This window comes from Moschus berezovskii, chromosome 4, assembly GCF_049115385.1.
Source record: "Moschus berezovskii isolate FMDL1 chromosome 4, NW_MosBer_1.0, whole genome shotgun sequence".
NCBI lineage: Eukaryota > Metazoa > Chordata > Mammalia > Artiodactyla > Moschidae > Moschus > Moschus berezovskii.
In genome coordinates this window covers 10716989-10736779 of record NC_142463.1, presented here as the reverse complement: position 1 = coordinate 10736779, position 19791 = coordinate 10716989, and the positions used below count along the sequence as shown (strand labels likewise).

Sequence of the window (19791 nt, the reverse complement as noted above, 5' to 3'; positions counted from 1 at the left end):
TATCTGAATGGTCTAGTGGTTTTCCCTACTTTCTTCAATTTAAGTCTGGATTTGGCAATAAGGAGTTCATGATCTGAGCCACAGTCAGCTCCTGGTCTTGTTTTTGCTAACTGTATACAGCTTCTCCATCTTTGGTTGCAAAGAATATAATCAATCTGATTTCGGTGTTGACCATCTGGTGATGTCCATGTGTAGAGTCTTCTCTTGTGTTGTTGGAAGAGGGTGTTTGCTATGACCAGTGCATTCTCTTGACAAAACTCTATTAGCCTTTGCCCTGCTTCATTCCGTGCTCCAAGGCCAAATTTGCCAGTTATTCCAGGTGTTTCTTGACTTCCTACTTTTGCATTCCAGTCCCCTATAATGAAAAGGACATCTTTTTTGGGTGTTAGTTCTAAAAGGTCTTGTAGGTCTTCATAGAACCAATTAACTTCGGCTTCTTCAGCATTACTGGTTGGGGCATAGGCCTGGATTACTGTAATATTGAATGGTTTGCCTTGGAAACGAACAGAAATCATCCTGTCATTTTTAAGATTGCATCCAAGTACTGCATTTCGGACTCTTTTGTTGACCATGATGGCTACTCTATTTCTTCTAAGGGATTCCTGCCCACAGTAGTAGATATAATGGTCATCTGAGTTAAATTCACCCATTCCAGTCCATTTTAATTCACTGATTCCTAGAATGTCGACGTTCACTCTTGCCATCTCCTGTTTGACCACTTCCAATTTGCCTTGATTCATGGACCTAACATTCCAGGTTCCTATGCAATATTGCTCTTTACAGCATCGGACCTTGCTTCTATCACTGGTCACATCCACAGCTGGGTATTGGTTTTGCTTTTGCTCCATCCCTTTATTCCTTCTATAGTTATTTCTCCACTGAGCTCCAGTAGCATACTGGGCACCTACTGACCTGGGGAATTCCTCATTCAGTATCCTATCATTTTGCCCTTTGTTACTGTTCATGGGGTTCTCAAGGCAAGTATACTGAAGTGGTTTGCCATTCCCTTCTCCAGTGGACCACATTCGGCTGTGGTCCATGTGATCAGATCGGCTAGTTTCCTGTGATTATGATTTCAGTTTGTCTGCCCTCTGGTGCAAGAGAGTTTCAGAAAAACATCTATTTCTGCTTCATTGACGATGCCAAAGCCTTTGACTGTGTCGATCACAATAAACTGTGGAACATTCTGAAAGAGATGGGAATCCCAGACCACCTGACCTGCCTCTTGAGAAACCTGTATGCAGGTCAGGAAGCAACTGTTAGAACTGGACATGGAACAACAGACTGGTTCCAAATAGGAAAAGGTGTACGTCAAGGATGTATATTGTCACCTTGCTTATTTAACTTCTATGCAGAGTACATCATGAGGAACGCTGGGCTGGAAGAAGCACAAGCTGGAATCAAGATTGCCGGGAGAAATATCAATAACCTCAGACATGCAGATGACACTACCCTTATGGCAGAAAGTGAAGAGGAACTCAAAAGCCTCTTGATGAAAGTGAAAGAGGAGAGTGAAAAGGTTGGCTTGAGGCTCAACATTCAGAAAACAAAGATCATGGCATCTGGTCCCATCACTTCATGGGAAATAGATGGAAAAACAGTGGAAACAGTGTCAGACTTTGTTTTTTTGGGCTCCAAAATCACTGCAGATGCTGATTGCAGCCATGAAATTAAAAGACGCTTGCTCCTTGGAAGGAAAGTTATGACCAACCTTGATAGTATATTAAAAAGCAGAGACATTACTTTGCCAACCAAGGTCCGTCTAGTCAAGGCAATGGTTTTTCCCGTGGTCACGTATGGATGTGAGAGCTGGACTGTGAAGAAAGCTGATCGCCGAAGAATCGATGCTTTTGAACTGTGGTGTTGGAGAAGACTCTTGAGAGTCCCTTATACTGCAAGGAGATCCAACCAGTCCATTCTAAAGGAGATCAATCCTGGATGTTCATTGGAGGGACTGATGCTAAAGCTGAAACTGCAATACTTTGGCCACCTCATGCGACGAGTTGACTCACTGGAAAAGACTCTGATGCTGGGAAAGGTTCGGGGCGGGAGGAGAAGGGGACGACAGAGAATGAGATGGCTGGATGGCATCACCGACTCTGTGGACATGAGTTTGAGTGTACTCCGGGAGTTGGTGATGGACAGGGAGGCCTGGCGTGCTGTGATTCATGGGGTCGCGGAGAGTCGGACACGACTGAGCGACTGAACTGAACTGATTATGTAATAGTTAAAAATAAAGTAGATGCTGCAACATAGATGAACCTTAAAAACATTATGCTAAGTGAAATAGCCAGACATAAAATGACAAATATTGTATGATTCCTCTTACATGAGGTACCTAGAAAAACTTCATAAAGACTAGAAGTAGAATAGTGGTTACCAGAGATAGGGGAGGAGGAAATAGGGAGTTGCTGTTTAATGGGTACAGAGTTTCAGTTTGGGATAATAAAAAGTTCCACAGATAGATAGTGGTCATGGTTCCATAACAATATGAATATATTTAATGCCACTGAATTGTACACTTAAGAGTGGTTAAAATAGTAAATTTTATGTTATATATTATTTAACCACAATAAAAAAATTTTAAAAGTAAGGTAGATGTAAATGTACAGAGATGGAAAGATCTCCCAGATATATTGTTAAGTGAAAAGTGAAAAAATAAATCACAGAACAATATGCAAACAAATAATAATGTATATAAACATGCATAAATGGGCTTTCCTGGTGGCTCAGTGGTAAAGAATCCACCTGCAATGCAGGAAACACAGGCTTGATCCCTGGGCCGGGACTATCCCCCGCAGAAGGAAATGGCAACCTACTCCAGTATTCTTGCCTGGGAAATCCCATGGACAGAGGAGCTTGGCGGGCTACAGTCCACGGGGTAGCAAAAGAGTGAGACACCTCTTAGCGACTAAACAACAACAACAACAAACATGCCTAAGTAGCTAATGCACATAAAAATATCTGAAAGGACACATACGAACTATTATAGTAGTTCCCTCTGAAAATGAAAATGGGATGAGGATGCAAGCAGGTGGGGAAGCAGGAAACCGTAGCATTTCTAGATTGTCTGAATACGTTTATAATGAGTATATAATTATTCATTGCTTTTAAATTTTAAGAGCAAATGTCTTAAAAAGTTATTGTGGTATCATAAATATTTTCATAAGTGAGTGTTACACAATATTTTACAAGTAATAAAAATTCTACTGTTCAGATTCAGGTGGCACTTTCACACTGTGAGAAAGTTGGAACATATATAAAGATGAAATTAGTTCAATTCAGTCCCTCAGTCGTGTCTGACTCTTTGCGACCCCACGGACTGCAGCATGCCAGGCTTCCCTGTCCATTAGCAACTCCCGGAGCTTATTCAAACTCATGTCCATCGAGTCTGTAATGCCATCCAACCATCTCATCCTCTCTTGTCCCCTTCTCTTCCCACCTTCAATCTTTCCCAGCATCAGGGTCTTTTCAAATGAGTCGGTTCTTCACATCGGGTGGCCAACATATTGGAGTTTCAGCTTCAACATCAGTCCTTCCAATGAATATTCAAGACTGATTTCCTTTAGGATGGACTGGTTGGATCTCCCTGCAGTCCAAGGGACTCTCAAGAGTCTTCTCCAACACTACAATTCAAAAGCATCAATTCTTTGGCGATCAGCTTTCTTTATAGTCCAACTCTCACATCTATACATGACTACTGGAAAATCCATAGCTTTGACTAGACGGACCTTTGTCGACAAAGTAATGTCTCTGTTTTTTAATATGCTGTCTAGGTTGGTCATAATGTTTCTTCCAAGGAGTAAGCATCTTTTAATTTCATGGCTGCAGTCACCATCTGCAGTGATTTTGGAGCCCCCAAAAATAAAGTCTGTCATTGTTACCATTGTTTCCCCATCTATTTTCTATGAAGTGAAGGGACCAGATGCCAGGATCTTAGTTTTCTGAATGTTGAGGTTTAAGCCAACTTTTTCACTCTCCTCTTTCACTTTCATCAAGAGTCTCTTTAGTTCTTCTTCGTTTTCGGCCATAAGGGTGGTATCATCTGAAAATCTGAGGTTATTGATATTTCTCCTGGCAATCTTGATTCCAGCTTGTGCTTCATCCAGCCTGGCATTTTGCATGATGTATTCTGCATATAAGTTAAATAAGCAGGGTGACAATATACAACCTTGACGTACTCCTTTCCTAATTTGGAACCAGTCTGTTGTTCTATGTCCAGTTCTAACTGTTGCTTCTTAACCTGCATACACATTTCTCAGGAGGCAGGTCAGGTGGTCTGGTATTCCCATCTCTTTAAGAATTTTCCACAGTTTGTGGAAATAATCAACCTAAATCCTAAGAGTCAATTATCGATTAATTAAAAAACAAGAAAATATGTACAGAATAACAAATCTATCACCACCATGAGAAACAGCTTTAAGAATTGAATTGTCATTGGAAAGGGAAATATCTTTGTCCTATGTAATTACTACTAAACGACCTAAGTCTAATAAATGTTTCTTGCTGTTAACACTTACCCTATCCCGTCCAATGGGCAGTGGATGTGCTGTGTACATGTTTCTTTTGCCATCATAGCCAGGCTGCCGATCACCAAATATTTGCATCTTGAAGTGCCGCACCATTGTATCTACTACCTCCCTTAACAGTAATGGAGACAGTGGAGGTTAGCTCTGAGAAATGGTGGTGAACAGGAAACTATCACTATACCTTAATTATCTAAATTCAGGTCAAAACTCCTTGGAGGACCTCCCTGGTGGTCCAGTGGTTAAGACTTCCTGGAGAAGTCTTAAGACTTGTGTTCCTGGAGAACCCAACCCAGAGGGTATGGGTTCGATCCCTGGTTGGGGAGCTAAGATGCCAGCAATATTGTAACAAAGTCAATAAAGAGTTGAAAAGTGGCTCAGAGCAAAAAAAGAAAAAGATGACCCAGGCCAGTTCTGCCTGGAATATGAGGATCAAAATTCTTTGGAAAAAGCAAGAGTTAAAGTTACAGATTCAAGTAATTAAAAAAAAAAAAAAAAGCAAGTGAACAAAAGCAATCATGGGATGACAACAAAAAAGGAGAGAATAAAAGGAAAGAGAAGAAAATTTGCAGCATCTTCTCAGATTCTTGCTTTCGAAAATCCTCTCCTATGATAAATAGAACCTTATAAGAGTAACCTATCTTAGGTATCTAAATTTGGCATGTTCATAACTGAACAATAATAAGTTTGTTATCAAATATGCATCCTGATTCAAGTACACTGGTTTTGGAAAAGAGAGTGGGCAGACATCTGAGGATCAATAAATCTAAGATGCATCATAGTCAATAGACTAAGGCAACTCCTTTGACTAAAGTAATTTATTATTCTGCACTGTTGCTGTTCAGTCACTCAGTCATGTCCGACTCTTTGCTACCCCATGACTGCAGCACGCCAGGCTTCCCTGTCCTTTGCTATCTCCTGGAGCTTGCTCAGACTCATGTCCATTGAGTTAGTGATGCCATCCAACCATCTCATCCTCTGTCGTCCCCTTCTCCTCCTGCCTTCAATCTTTCCCAGCATCAGGGTCTTTTCCAACGAGTTGGCTCTTTGCATCAGGTAGCCAAAGTAGTGGAGCTTCAGCTTTAGTCCTTCTAATGTCATATTATATGCCAAACTGCTTCCAAGCAGTATAAAGAAGGGAACATCATAAAATTTCCTCCTCCCATAAAATATCCCCATTCCATTACTAGTGTAGTTTCTTTCTTTTTAGAATGAAAGCCTTTCTCTCAATCAAACATGAACAGTGTTTTGTCATATACACCAGATCACACTGTATGTAGGATCTAAGATGAATGCAGATGTGGGGAAACTAGAATCTACTGTTTAAGATAGAATTGAATCTGTGAGTATTTGGATTGAATCTTTAGTATTTGGAATACTAAAGTCAGTGAAAAATCAGGTGCTATGCCTCATCAATATTAGTGAGCGCATGTGTGTGAACTGTATCTTAAAAGCCAAAATAAATCACAACTAGCTAAGGCACTGGGGCTTCCCTAGTGGCTTAGCAGTAAAGAATCCACCTGCCAAGAGACACAGGTTAGATCACTGGGATGGAGAAGATGCCCTGCAGAAGGAAATGGCAACCTTCTCCAGTATTCTTGCCTGGGACATCCCATGGACAGAGGAGCCTGTTAACGCTACAGTCTGTGTGGTCACTAAGAATCTGACAAGACTTAGCAACTAAACAACAACACACAAAAAGCCAAGGCGTTAAGACTACTACAAATGAAATCTGTGGGAAAGTCATATGTTTTCAAACTAAGTCACGCAACTGCAAAAAACTGATGGAGAAATATAGTTTCATACATTCCCAATTTTAAAAAGTTGACTTAAGAATAGTATATTTTCAGACTGAGAGAGTAATTTCTTATCTTACATTCTTAAAATATAACCATAAAATTTTACAGTAAGAAAACATATTTTCACCTCTATTCTCACTTAATCTTCACAACAACCTGTGAGACAAGCAGCACAATAATTTTTTCAAAGAGAAAAAGTTAAAAATTCAGAATGGCAAGTAACTTGCTCCTGGGAGTTGTATGGCCTTGGACAAGTTACTTACTCTCTCACATCTATTTCTTTATTTGTAGGATTACAATAATCATAAAATCCACCACAAAAATTGTCATATTAAGTGAATAAGTACACATAGACGAACTAGAACAGTGCTTGTCATGCAATAAGCCTACTCCTTGCAGGACATTTGGTCCTGTCCAAAACATCCATGAAACATTTGGTCCACAACAAGAGGGCCTTGATATTCAGCTCCATCCAAAACAAAAATCTGGCATGGGCTGAATACGTTCACAGACGTTTTGAATAGGACTAAATTTCAGAGACCTTTTGACGTGGACCAAATATCTTATGGATGTTTTGGACGAGACTATATGGCTGCGGGACTTCCCTGGTGGTCCAGTGGCTAAGACTTAGCGTTCCCAATGCAGGGGGCCTGGGTTCAATCCGTGGTCAGGGAACTAGATTCCTCACAACTAAGAGTGTTCACAACTAAGAGTTTGCACAACTAAGAGTGCGCATGCCCCAACGAAGAGCTCACATGCCACAATTTAGACGTGGTGCAGCCAAATAAATAAATAACAATAAGTATTTTTTAAAAAGGGGGCTTCCCTGGTGGCTCAGTCAGTAAAGAATCTGCCTGCAATGTGGGAGACCTGGGTTTGATCCCTGGGCCAGGGACGATCCCCTGGAGAAGGAAATGGCAACCCTCTCCAGTATTCTTGCCTGGAGAATTCCAAGGACAGAGGAGCCTGGCGGGCTATAGTCCATGGGGTCGCAAAAGAGTTGGACACAACTGAGCAACTAACACAAACATTTTTTTTAAAAAAAGGATTTTCTTTAAAAAAAAAAAAAAGAAAGAAAAAGACTAAATGGCTGCTAACCAGCCTATTTACTCTGGTATGCTCAAGGATATAACTCCAGGAATCTTCATTTCTCTTGAATCATCAAAATTTTCCACTCTACTGAATTATTCTTTTAAGCATACAAATACCTACAATTTCTCTCATCTTAGAAACACTGAAATTTGACCCTTCCTCCTCATCTGAGCAGTCCATTTCTCTGCTTCCCACGGCATCAATCTCCTGACAAAGTTGTCTCTAACTGCTCCTCCATTCTCTCTTCAATCTTCTCTCACGAGGCTTTTTCTCCTTCAAAACTACTCTTACCAAGGTCCCCAGTGAGCCCCACATTGCAAAATTCAATGCTCCTTGAGCACTGATGATCAGTTCTTTCAGCTTAAAACAGCCTCTTCCCTTGCCTCCTCACTTGGCCCTGGTCTTCCCTCATCCCAGCGGCCTCTCCATGCCACCAGTCTCCTTGCTGATTCTCCCTCATCTCCCCAGTTTGCAAGCACTGTCACCCCAGGACTCAGTCTGAGAGCCTCCCTTTCTTCAACCACACTCACTTCCTACATGACCTCACCCAGTCTCATGGTTTTACCACCAATACGCTGATGATGACTCAAATGTCTGTCTCCAGCCTATAACCTGGCCCCTGAGCCCCACCTCATGCATTCAACTTCCTGCTTGAGGTCTCCACTGGGATGTCTAGCACACATCTCAATCATAGCATTTCAAAAACTACAGCTCTCCTGACCTGCCACCCCTGTTGCCTCTCCCATAGTTTTCGATTCATGGCAACTCCATCTTTCCCTCTGCTCAGGACAAAAACCCTGGAATCAGCCATGATTCATTTCTTTCATACCTCACCTTTAATCCATCAACAGATCTTGCTGACACCACCTTTAAAATATTTGTAGACTCTGACCACCTCTTGTCACTATCTCTTTTACAAACCAGGTTCAAGTCACCATCCCTTTTCACCTGAATCATTACAAGAGCTTCCTAATTGATTTCTTGGCTTTTCAGCCTTAACTGCCAGGCTTCATCTTCAACACAGCAGCCAGAATGATCCATTCAAAATCTAAGTTAGTCACATCAAATGTCTACTCAAACCCATCTAATCAGAGTAAGCAGTAAAGTCCTAGGATGACCTACAAGACTCTGCTTGATCAGGCCCTTAGGAGTTTCTCTATCACTCTCCCCCTCACTCCAGCAGTACAGGCTTTATCTGCTGTTCCTTGAATACACCATGCAAGCTGCTACCTCTGCCTGGGGTTCTCTTCTAGGAGATATCTCTCACCTCCTCTAGGTTTCTCCTCAAATTTCACTTTTCAGTGAGACTTTCCCTAACTACACTATTGTAACATGCACGCACACACATGTACACATACACACACGCATATATATTATGTGTATATTACATGCACATATAATATGCGCACTCATATATACACGCATGCACGCGCACATCTTACATAATATGTGTGCAACACATATACATGCTTACTCACTCAGGCATGTCCAACTCTTTGAGACCCCATGGACTGTAGCCCGCCAGGCTACTCTGTCCATGGGGATTCTCCAGGCAAGAATACTGGAGTGGGTTGCTATGCCCGCCTCCAGGGGATCTTCCTGACCCAGGGATCAAACCCAGGTCTCCCACACTGCAGGTAGATTCTTTACTGTCTTAAGATATACATATTTACAATATACATATATACCATATGTATGTATCTATACATACACACATAAAATCAATGGCCCATCCTCAATCTGTATCTTCCATCCTTGTTTTATTTTTCTTCATAGACATTATCATCAACTAGTAAATAATATGTTTTATTTGTTTATTCATTTAGTTTTGGACTTTTCCCCCATTACAGCATAAGTTCCTCAAGGGTAGGAACTTTTGCCTGTTTTTTCATGTTATATTCCCAGAACACAGAACAATGCCTGACACACAATGAGCACTATATGTTGAATGCATCAATATTAGCCATTACCATCTCTTCTATTACTGTTGGTTTCAGTTATACAACAGTCAAACAATTAAAGGTTTACATGAGACTGAACTATACCAGAAAGCCAAAAAATTGATCTACAATGAGAAAAAAAATCAAGCCACAAAAAAAATATTTCACTTGACAGTAAAAGTATTCTTGAAAAGGCAAGAACTATAATGTTAATGACTGTCTGAATATCAGTGAAGAAACAGAGACGAGGAAAGCGAGTGATCTCAGCACACTAGAAGAAGATCTGTTATAGGGCTATATCTTCACCTTCGGTAAACTCCTGTTATACAGACCACAATACTTAAATCATCCTGTCTAGACTCCTCTTAACGCTAGAATTAAACAGAGCTTCTCTCTGAGTTTAATTTCTTCAGTACCCCAAGATGATTCTTCTGTCTTTACACTTACATTTTTCTCATGTCCAATACCAACTCTTAATAAGAAAATTTGAATTTCCAGATAGTTCTATTTTCCATAGATATCAATGGTTTCATCTATTTCTCATAAATTTCTGCTACCTTTGGACGTGAAAGAGGGCCCATTCTTCATTCATTATTTACTGACTGAAGGATGATGCATCCAGCACTCTGCTAGAATCTATGAAGGAGAACCAAGTATGAGACAGCATATCTGCTATCAAGAAACTCACCATCTTAGAGAAAAACAAAGCCTACATGTTAAAAGAGTTTAGAGAACAAGATTCATAATAAATAAACTATGTGTATTTAAATACATATAGAAGTGTATTCTTTTTAATCCTTACCTGTTGACTCTACGAGGCCGTTTTTCTGGTTTAATATCCACATCATAGTGATACACATCTATTTTGGGAATCTGAACCTGAAAATGGTTGGCTAACAGTCGAATTGGTTTTCCAACAGTTCCAAGGCCAGGACGACGAGGTGGCTGAAACAGGCTGGCTGGAGGTCCTGAAGAGATTGAAAGATTATTTGATGTGCTATTGTTTGTGAAGGATAATATTCCCTTCATCGTGATGATGATGATAGCTACAGTTGAGAATTCCCTGGCAGTCCAGTGGTTAGGATTCTGCACTGTCAATGCCAAGGACCCAGGTTCAGACCCTGGTCAGGGAACTAAATTCCCACAAGCTGTTGCAGCCCAGCCAAAACAAAACAAAAACAGCTACAATTATTGTGATCTTAACATTCGCTGAACATACTCTGATATAAAAAGTTATGTCAAAAGCTTTTTGGCCTAAGATTCTCTAGATTTCTAAATATTTTTTCTATGCTGCTATTATTTTGAATATGGGGGATGTCAACAGTAGATACAATATGATGAACTCTCAGATGCACTCTACCTCTCTAAAATCTTTTATCAGTATCAGCAGATCTACAACTAGGCTTACAAAATTGTATGCGTTTTAAAATAAAATCATCTCTAAACTCTGGAGGCCATCATCAGTGCAGGCTGGAGATGATCCATTAATCCTCCACAAATTAGCTTGATTATTATAGTTTTGTACAGATTGTCAGAGATTAAATAGCAGCTATCCTTATCAATTTAATTGCTAATTTAGACAGTGAAACAATACCAATGAGGCTAGACTTTCTTCCTTATAACCTGAAATTTAAAAAATCTGGACAATCTGATATTTCCTGACCATAAGATTTAGCTTATTTCTTCAACAAACATTTATTCATTTATTCCATGTCTAAGCTGTACTGTAGATTCAAAAAAAAGATAGAACCTCTGCCTTCAAGGAACTGACAGTCTAGACCAGCAGTTCTCAACCTGGGGGAGCTTTTGTCCCCCAGTAAACATTTGCCAAATATGTGGAGACCTTCTTGGTTGTCACGAATTGGGGGATGATACTGACAATGCACATGACAGCCCCCCAAAATACAGAAGTATTCAGTCCAAAGTATCGAATAGTACTGACGCTGAGAAATCCTGGTCTAGATAGAGCAGTCATTCCAAATTATTCTGTTGATGGTTAACAAGATATTCTATAAAAAAAGAAAGGTTTCCATAAATGAAAAAAGAACCCTGCATATTCTCTTCCCTTCTTAAAACTCCAATATATATATTATCATATTAAATTCTGTAACAAGTCAGGTAATAAATACGCTTGTTTAACTCATCATTTACCTGACTTATTTTTCCCCAGAACACACACACATGCACACACACACTAACTCTTTCTCTGTTTTTAAAATCAAACATCTATCAATAGTCAGTAAATTAGGGTTTAAGGAAACAGTCTGGGAAATATCTGTCTACAGAAAACCTTATTCCTTTCTGATGATATTGTCAAATACACACCAGTCCAAAAAATAAACATTTTTTTTCTGCTATGAATAGGTGTTGAGTAAAGTGAGCTGTATTTACAAAGGGAAGTTACAACAGGTTCTCTTGTTGCAATGGTATTTCACCAAGAACAAAGACAATTCACCAAGGAGAGAACACTTTGAAGTAAGAAGCTGTTCTGGTCCAATTTCACTTAGGAAAATCAAAGCAAACACTTCAATGAAATTTGTGTTGACAGATCACCACACACTAATTCCTAAAATACTGAAAATCTTTTCATGTATTAAATTCACTGTTCATTCTTCCCATGAATTATACTTGTCTTTCAAAACTCTGGTCAAGTGCAACCTCCTTGGAAAGCTTTTCCAGACTCTCCTAGGATAGAGGATGCATCTTCTGTGTCCCCAAGATCTTTTGTATAGGGAACATGTAAGACAAGTATCTAGAAACAACTTGTTAAATTACGGTTTCCTTTGCTAGACTGTAAACTCTTAGAAGGCATGGACTTCCAATTCAAAGTTATCTTAAAACCTAATTCAATGATGAGCACATTGTAGGAATTCAATAACTGTTGAACAGTACTAATAATATTTGTAGCAGTTTCAGATAGAAACTAAACAGAAATCTAGTCATTTCTAAAATTAAAGACTTGATTATTTTTCATTAAAACAAAAGCACATAATTTATACTAAAATATATTTCTTAGAGCTGAGTTCCATTTCTGGTGAACAAGGGGCTCTACTCTGGGTGTGATAAGGCATTTATAAACAATGTTAGAAGCAGGCAATAAATAACATCAGAGGTGGACAGGCATACTGTATTCACCCAACTAAATCATATAGATAAGTCAGCCTTGCATATTCCAAGATACACTTAAGCAATCACTGTATCACAAATCCAGCTTTATGATAGAAATTTGCAAACAGAAATCTGGAACAAATGACTTGCCCAAGGACATATGACTTCCATTTTAAATCATGACTAGAATCTAGGTCTCCTAACTCCCAGTTCAGGGCTTTTTCTTCTTCAGTATATTTCACAATCCTATGGCATCTATACCTCTCAGAAGTACTTGATGCTCTTTAAAGAGACAGAGGCAGAGTAAATGAAGGAAAGGGATTAAGAAGTGGAGAAAAGCAAATAGTGTGTTTCTTTTCCATGGCAAGAGAGAAAAGTTAGAAAGTGAGTGATCATTCCTTTTAATAAGTTTAGATTTATTTAGAAAAATATATTCTAAACTTTTCCATCCCCAAAGCTGGTTTCTTTGAATTTATCAAGCAACTTCTGAAGAAATAAAGTCTGGAACCAAACTGCCTGGGTTTCAACCCTGGTTTTACCACTCCCTAAATCCTGAAAGATGATGCTGTGAAAGTGCTGCACTCAATATACCAGCAAATTTGGAAAACTCAGCAGTGGCCACAGGACTGGAAAAGTTGTCTTCATTCCAATCCCAAAGAAAGACAATGCCAAAGAATGCTCAAACTACCACACAATTGCACTCATCTCACACACTAGTAAAGTCATGCTCAAAATTCTCCACGCCAGGCTTCAGCAATAGGTGAACCATGAACTTCCAAATGTTCAAGCTGGTTTTAGAAAAGGCAGAGGAACCAGAGATCAAATTGCCAACATCCGCCGGATCATGGAAAAAGCAAAAGAGTTCCAGAAAAACATCTATTTCTGCTTCATTGACTATGCCAAAGCTTTTGATTGTGTGGATCCCACCAAACTGTGGAAAATTCTGAAAGAGATGGGAATACCAGACCACCTGACCTGCCTCTTGAGACCTGTATGCAGGAAGGTTTCAGGAAGCAACAGTTAGAACTGGACATGGAACAACAGACTGGTTCCAAATAGGAAAAGGAGTACGTCAAGGTTGTACATTGTCACCCTGCTTATTTAACTTATATGCAGAGTACATCATGAGGAACGCTGGGCTGGAAGAAGCACAAGCTGGAATCAGGATTGCTGGGAGAAATATCCATAACCTCAGATATGCAGATGACACCACCCTTATGGCAGAAAGTGAAGAGGAACTAAAAAGCCTCTTGATGAGAGTGAAAGAGGAGAGTGAAAAAGTTGGCTTGAAGCTCAACATTCAGAAAACTAAGATCATGGTATCTGGTCCCATCACTTCATGGGAAATAGATGGGGAAACAGTGGAAACAGAGTCAGACTTTATTTTGGGGGGCTCCAAAATCACTGCGGATGCTGATTGCAGCCATGAAATTAAAAGACGCTTACTCCTTGGAAGGAAAGTTATGACCAACCTAGATAGCATATTAAAAAGCAGAGACATTACTTTGCCAACAAAGGTCCGTCTAGTCAAGGCTATGGTTTTTCCAGTGGTCATGTATGGATGTGAGAGTTGAACTGTGAAGAAAGCTGATCGCCAAAGAATTGATGCTTTTGAACTGTGGTCCTGGAGAAGACTCTTGAGAGTCCCTTGGACTGCAAGGAGATCCAACCAGTCCATTCTAAAGGAGATCAGTCCTGGATGTTCATTGGAAGGACTGATGCAAAAGCTGAAGCTCCAATACTTTGGCCACCTCACGCGAAGAGTTGACTCACTGGAAAAGACTCTGAAGCTGGGAGGGATTGGGGGTAGGAGGAGAAGGGGACTACAGAGAATGAGATGACTGGATGGCATTACCAACTCGATGGAGGTGGGTTTGAGTGAACTCCGGGAGTTGGTGATGGACAGGGAGGCCTGGCATGCTGCGATTTATGGGGTTGCAAAGAGTCAGACACGACTGATCAACTGAACTGAACTCAACTACATGACCTAGGGGCCAGTTTCTTAGCCAATTAATTTCCTTATCTATAAAATGGAAGAGGTATGATAATACTAGCACCTGTCTCATAAGGCTATTGTGAGGCTCTCATGAGGTGATGTATATAAAAGGCTTGATGTGCCACGCTACATGGACTGTAGCCTGCCAGGCTCCTCTGTCCATGGGATTCTCCAGGCAAGAATACTGGAGTGGGTTGTCACGCCCCCCCTCCAGGGGATCTTCAACCCAGGGATCGAACCCACATCTCTTTAGGCTCCTGCATTGGCAGATGGGTTCTTTACCCCTAGCGCCACATGGGAAGCCCAAAAGCCTTAATACGGTACCTCATAATGGTAAGCACTTGATAAGTGTTAGCTATTATGACTGCACTTGTATAAATGTTACAGTTATTTCTCAAAGGTCCCCATGTTGGGAGCATCTCAAGAACTTAGTGACAAAGTCTGAGAATTACATCTTCCAAAAAGGTAACAACTATGACTCAACAGAGACTAGATGAAGTCAGCTTAACGGAAGAGGAGGGCATTAGACACGTGATCCAGACTCATCCTCATCATTTAGCCCTGAGCCCTTGATATAGACACTTATGCTCTCTGAACCTCATCTGTAAAATGGGGATAATACCTTCCTTACCTACCTCGCAGAAGATCAAATGAACTAACAGCTGAGAAAGCACTTTCCAAACTGTAAAGCACTGTAAAAAAAATAAATGTTAGCAAGTGGTAAAGAATCCACCTGCCAATGCAGGAGATGTAAGAAATGTGGGTTCAATTCCACATTGGGTTCAATGCCTGGGTGGGAAGATCCCTGGAGTAGGAAATGGCAACCCATTTCAGTATCCTTGTCTAGAGAATTCCATGGACAGGGTGGGCTACAGTCCATGGTGTTGCAGAGTCGGACACAACTGAGCACGCATGCACTATTAATATGACAGTGTTAGTTACTCATCATGTCCGACTCTTTTGTGACCCCATAGACTGTAGCCCGCCAGGCTCCTCTGTCCATGGGATTCTCCAGGAAAGAATACTGCAGTGGGTTGCCATTTCATCCTCCAGGGTATCTTCCCAACCCAGGGACTGAACATGGGTCTCCTGCATGGCAGGTAGATTCTTTACCATCGAGGCACCAGGGAAGCCTTACTATTAATATAAACAAAATAAATGGTAATCTAATCTAAAACTTCCTAGTTGCTGTTAGAAATTGAAACTGGGTGAGAGAGAGCAGAGCAAGACTAAACATGCTTCAGTGATTGTTCAAGTGAGGAGGGAACAGTGCACTAAATCTATGTGCTTCAACAAAGAAGCAAGAAAGCTTCTCCAGGTTCTTGGCCTGGATGAAATATCCCACAAGACTAGCAACTCCCTTCGCTCTGATTCTATGCTCAACAAGCAGCTTCTTGTTATTAATTGGGTTTCCAAGGTACTGTGACACCAAAAATGGAGTTTGCTAGACAGCAGGCAAGAAAATATTCCAACCAACAGAAAAGATCTGTGTTGGCTCTTTCATTAGTATCTCGTAAATGTGGTTAGTGAGAATTAATTTTCCATAATCCTGGGTGAACTGATAAGCCCTCAAACCTGCAAAAGCTAAAAAAAAAAAAAAAAAAAAGAGTCCCTGGGATGTTCCTAACACCAACAGATTGATCTTTTCCGTGAAATTTAGTTTGTATACAGTTACATAGCCTCTTTCAATATCAGCTCATAAAGCCAACAGTTGATTCAGTTATGACCTACTAACAGGGAAGAGAAGGAAGAAACATTTGTTGAGTATTTTCAATGCATTACTATCTACAACAAGACTTCTCACATACATTACCTTATTTCATACTCACAGCAATCTTGCAGCACATAATTATTACTACCCTCATTTTATAGATGAAGAAATGAAAGTTCAAAGGAATTAAATAATTTGCCCAAGGTTATACAACTATTAAATTACTAGATTGGATTGAACAGAAGTCTGTTACATTCCTAAAGACCAGATCCTGCTTTTAGCTGGAGGATGTAGTTGAAGGAACTCAGTGTAATACTCACATTGAGGTTTATCTAATAATATTAATGTGACAAAACCAATTTATTTTTAAGAGGCATATGAAATTAGATTATGAAGTCCTTTAAAAAATAAGCAGCAAATTAAGGTGGAGTTGAATCAGTCAGTCATGTCAACAAGTTTTAAATAAACAAACACACCTTCAAAGTTTCCAAACTCAAATAGTAGACTGAGTTTTCTATGCACTAAAACAATGAAATGCTCCACAACTAAGTCAACTACGTAGATAAGATATAATATTAAAGTTAATTCTAACACAGACCCCCTAAACCCTGACCTACATTAGAAACTTGGAATTCCAAGTGGGAGCAGCAGACTCCAATCTGCAGGGCATTTGTTACAACCTGGAATGATTCTTCTGGTTTGGGCAAAGTTGGGGAGATAACCAGAGGCCATTCATAACGACGAGGAATTACAGTTTCCAAAGCACTTTCTCCTTCATTTGATCCTCAAAACTACTTCCAACCCAATTAGAAGATACTCAGGGCGTTAAAGCTTGAGCTGGAGTCGCCGGTGTGTAACTCGCCTGTCACGGAGGCGCTAGGACAGACCACTGCGGGTCTGTTGCGCAGAATGACAGGTGGACACAGATACAGAAACATATTCCTCGAGACTTCAGGGCCTTTGAGAAAGGGTGGGCACTTTGCCCCTTGCCTTCAGGGCAAAGGAGAAGTGTTTAGGGGAAGTTCTTCTTCCTTATCTGACGGCTCTGGACTGTCTGCCAGGGCAAAGAAAAATAGGGGTGCGGCCCCAAGCCAAAATATCCCTGGTGGCGGAGTCCTTCCCGGTCCGGTCCGGGCCAGGCCCCGCTGCGTGCCTGGTACAGTCGTTCCTTCTGTGACCCCCTCTGGCCTCGCCTCCACCCTGGAGCACAAACCCCCTCCCTGAGGTTGGGTCAGCTCTCCCTTCCACCTAGGGTCGTGGGCCACCTTCCTGGGCCTCCCCGCCTTAGACCTAGAGAGCCGGCTCATCTCTCCAGGCTGGGGCGCGGAACCCGTGCCCCCGCCCGCCTCCCGAGGCCGGGGTCGGCTCCCTCCGCCTTGTGCAGCTGGGCACGGCCCCGTTCCCCCAGGCCTGACGGCCCAACCCAGGTACGCACGAGCCGATCCGGGCCACCGGATCGGGCCAGCCTTCCCGGGGTCCGGTCCGGGTCCCGGCTCGAGTGCGCTCCTCACCCGGTCCCAGCGCTTCCATGGCGGCGGCGGGGGCCGCCTCGCCCCGGTCCCCGGCGCCTCCCGCTCCGGGCCCCGCCGCCGCCGCCGCCGCCGCCGCCGCGTAACGCTTGATCTCCGGAATATTGGCGCTCGGGCTGCGCCGCGGAGACGCGGGCACTGGGCAAGGGGCGGCGGCGGCGCCCGGCCCGGGGACAGGGACCCGGCTCCCGCGGCTCTTCCGGCCTCAGCGACAACAAAAACAATCCCCGCCGCAGCCGCGGCTGCCAGCGGGAGCGGGAGCGGGAGCCAGCGCGCGCGCCCGCCGGGCGGGGAGGGGGCACGGGGCGCGGGGCGCGCGCGGCCCGGGGGCCCGGCTCGCGGAGGGGGCGTGCGCGGCCCGGGACGCCAGGTCCTCCCAGCCCGGCGCGGGGCAGGGGCGGGGTGGGGAGCGCGCGCGCGCGCCCGGGGAGGGCAGAGCCCCGCGGACCTGTCGGGGGCGCGCGCCCGCCCGCACAGCCCGGTGGCCCCGGGCGGCTTTCTCCCGCGGGGCTCTGGGGGGCCTACGCGCTATCCACCCAGACTCTCCCAACACCCGGTGGCCAGAGAAAGGTCGCCATTCCAGACTCCGCTGATCAGGACACAGCTCTCCACTTCCCTCGGTGGAAAGTGTCTTGAGATTCACGTCGGACACCTCTACTCCTTCCTCCCACCTCGGACCACTTCGTTCTCTTCTGTCTCCTCTTTCTCCGCTGTCCTGGGACTGAGGACACCGGGGTCACACGGACGCAGCATTTCCTTTCCATTTCTTCATCCAGGGGTGTACTCTTAGGTGCCCGTCCCGACCATTGCAGCCGAAAGTACCACGGGAATGGACTATGATAATGATGCACTCTCGTTGACTATGCACTCTGCTCAGCAAGTCACCAGTCACTTCAGAGAGAAAGGTTTTGCTTTCTTGGATGACTTCACGGTAGCGGCCAAGAGTCAAAGGAGCAATTCCCAGCTCCAAGATCAGCCCAGTAGACCCAGCATCCTTGGGACTTTGAGTTGGGACTTTCAGTTGGAGAACATAGGACAAAACCAGTTTCTAGTCTTGAGAATAAGGCAGCTCTCCGGCCACCAGTTAAAAAGGTACAATGTGTATATCTTGTACTCGTTTGCTAGAGCTGCCATTACAAAGTATCAAGGACTGAGTGTTTTAAACAACCAAAAGTAATTTTATTACAGTTGTAGAGGCTAAACATCTAAGATCCATTGGTTTCTTCTGAGAGCTCGCTCTTTTGCATATAGATGACATCTTCTCCCTATGCTTTCTCATGGTTTTTCCTCTTTATACAGTCTGTGTCCAAATGTCCTCTTCTTGTAAGGACGTCAGTCACACTGGATTAAGGCACACCTTACAGATTTCATTTTACTTTAATTACCTGTCACTCTAAAGACCCTCTCTCCAAATACAGTGAATTCTGAAGTAATGGGACTTAGGATTTTCAGTTCAGTTCAGTTCAGTCGCTCAGTCGTGTCCGACTCTTCGCGACCCCATGAATCACAGCACGCCAGGCCTCCCTGTCCATCACCAACTCCCGGAGTTCACTCAAACTCATGTCCACAGAGTCGGTGATGCCATCCAGCCATCTCATTTTAACGGTGTGCAAATTCTTTGGGGGCACAATCCACCCCATAACATGTGTAGTGAGATAGTCATTTGAGCATCTGCAATGTGCAGCCATAGAGCCAAGAAATTTTTGTATGATAAAAATGATTTAAACAAATATTTGGGGCACACCATGGCCAGGCACTGTGTTACGGGCTTCACATGTCGTTTAGTCTTCTTGACCACCTGTAAGGTAGGTATTATTAAGGAAAGTATTTGTACAGATGAGGAAACTGCACCTCAGGGAAGCTAAAGAAGTCAGGCTCTGCAATACATGATACAGCTGAGAAGCATGGAAAAATTGGAGTTCTAAATCCTGAATTCTAGTGCTGGCTGATTCCATCCTTGGTTGGCTATAGAACTGAGACTTTTAATCAAGTCTCTAGATGCTAGTCTGTTGATACCATACTCCAAGTTCTTTCCATAGCACCATGCCGCTTCTCTGTTAAGCCAGATATTAACTGGAAACTATGATAGG

General features: G+C 42.6%; 1 protein-coding gene across 2 annotated transcripts in view; it reads right to left on the bottom strand.

Moving 5' to 3' along the window:
- The window catches only part of AGO4 (argonaute RISC component 4), a 41878-nt gene extending 23811 nt beyond the window's left edge, over positions 1–18067 (bottom strand). Inside the window, exons 1-3 of one of the 2 annotated variants that reach the window (XM_055401990.2) lie at positions 17684–18067; positions 10160–10325; positions 4521–4641 (exon numbers count right to left, since the gene is read on the bottom strand). In XM_055401990.2, the coding sequence (XP_055257965.1) occupies positions 4521–4641; positions 10160–10325; positions 17684–17702 (306 nt within the window). In that variant the 5' untranslated portion in view covers positions 17703–18067. Of the gene's footprint in view, positions 1–4520; positions 4642–9914; positions 9994–10159; positions 10326–17683 lie in introns of those variants that run through there. The other variant, XM_055401991.2, reaches the window with a different exon arrangement.
- Between the last annotated feature and the right edge of the window lie 1724 nt (positions 18068–19791).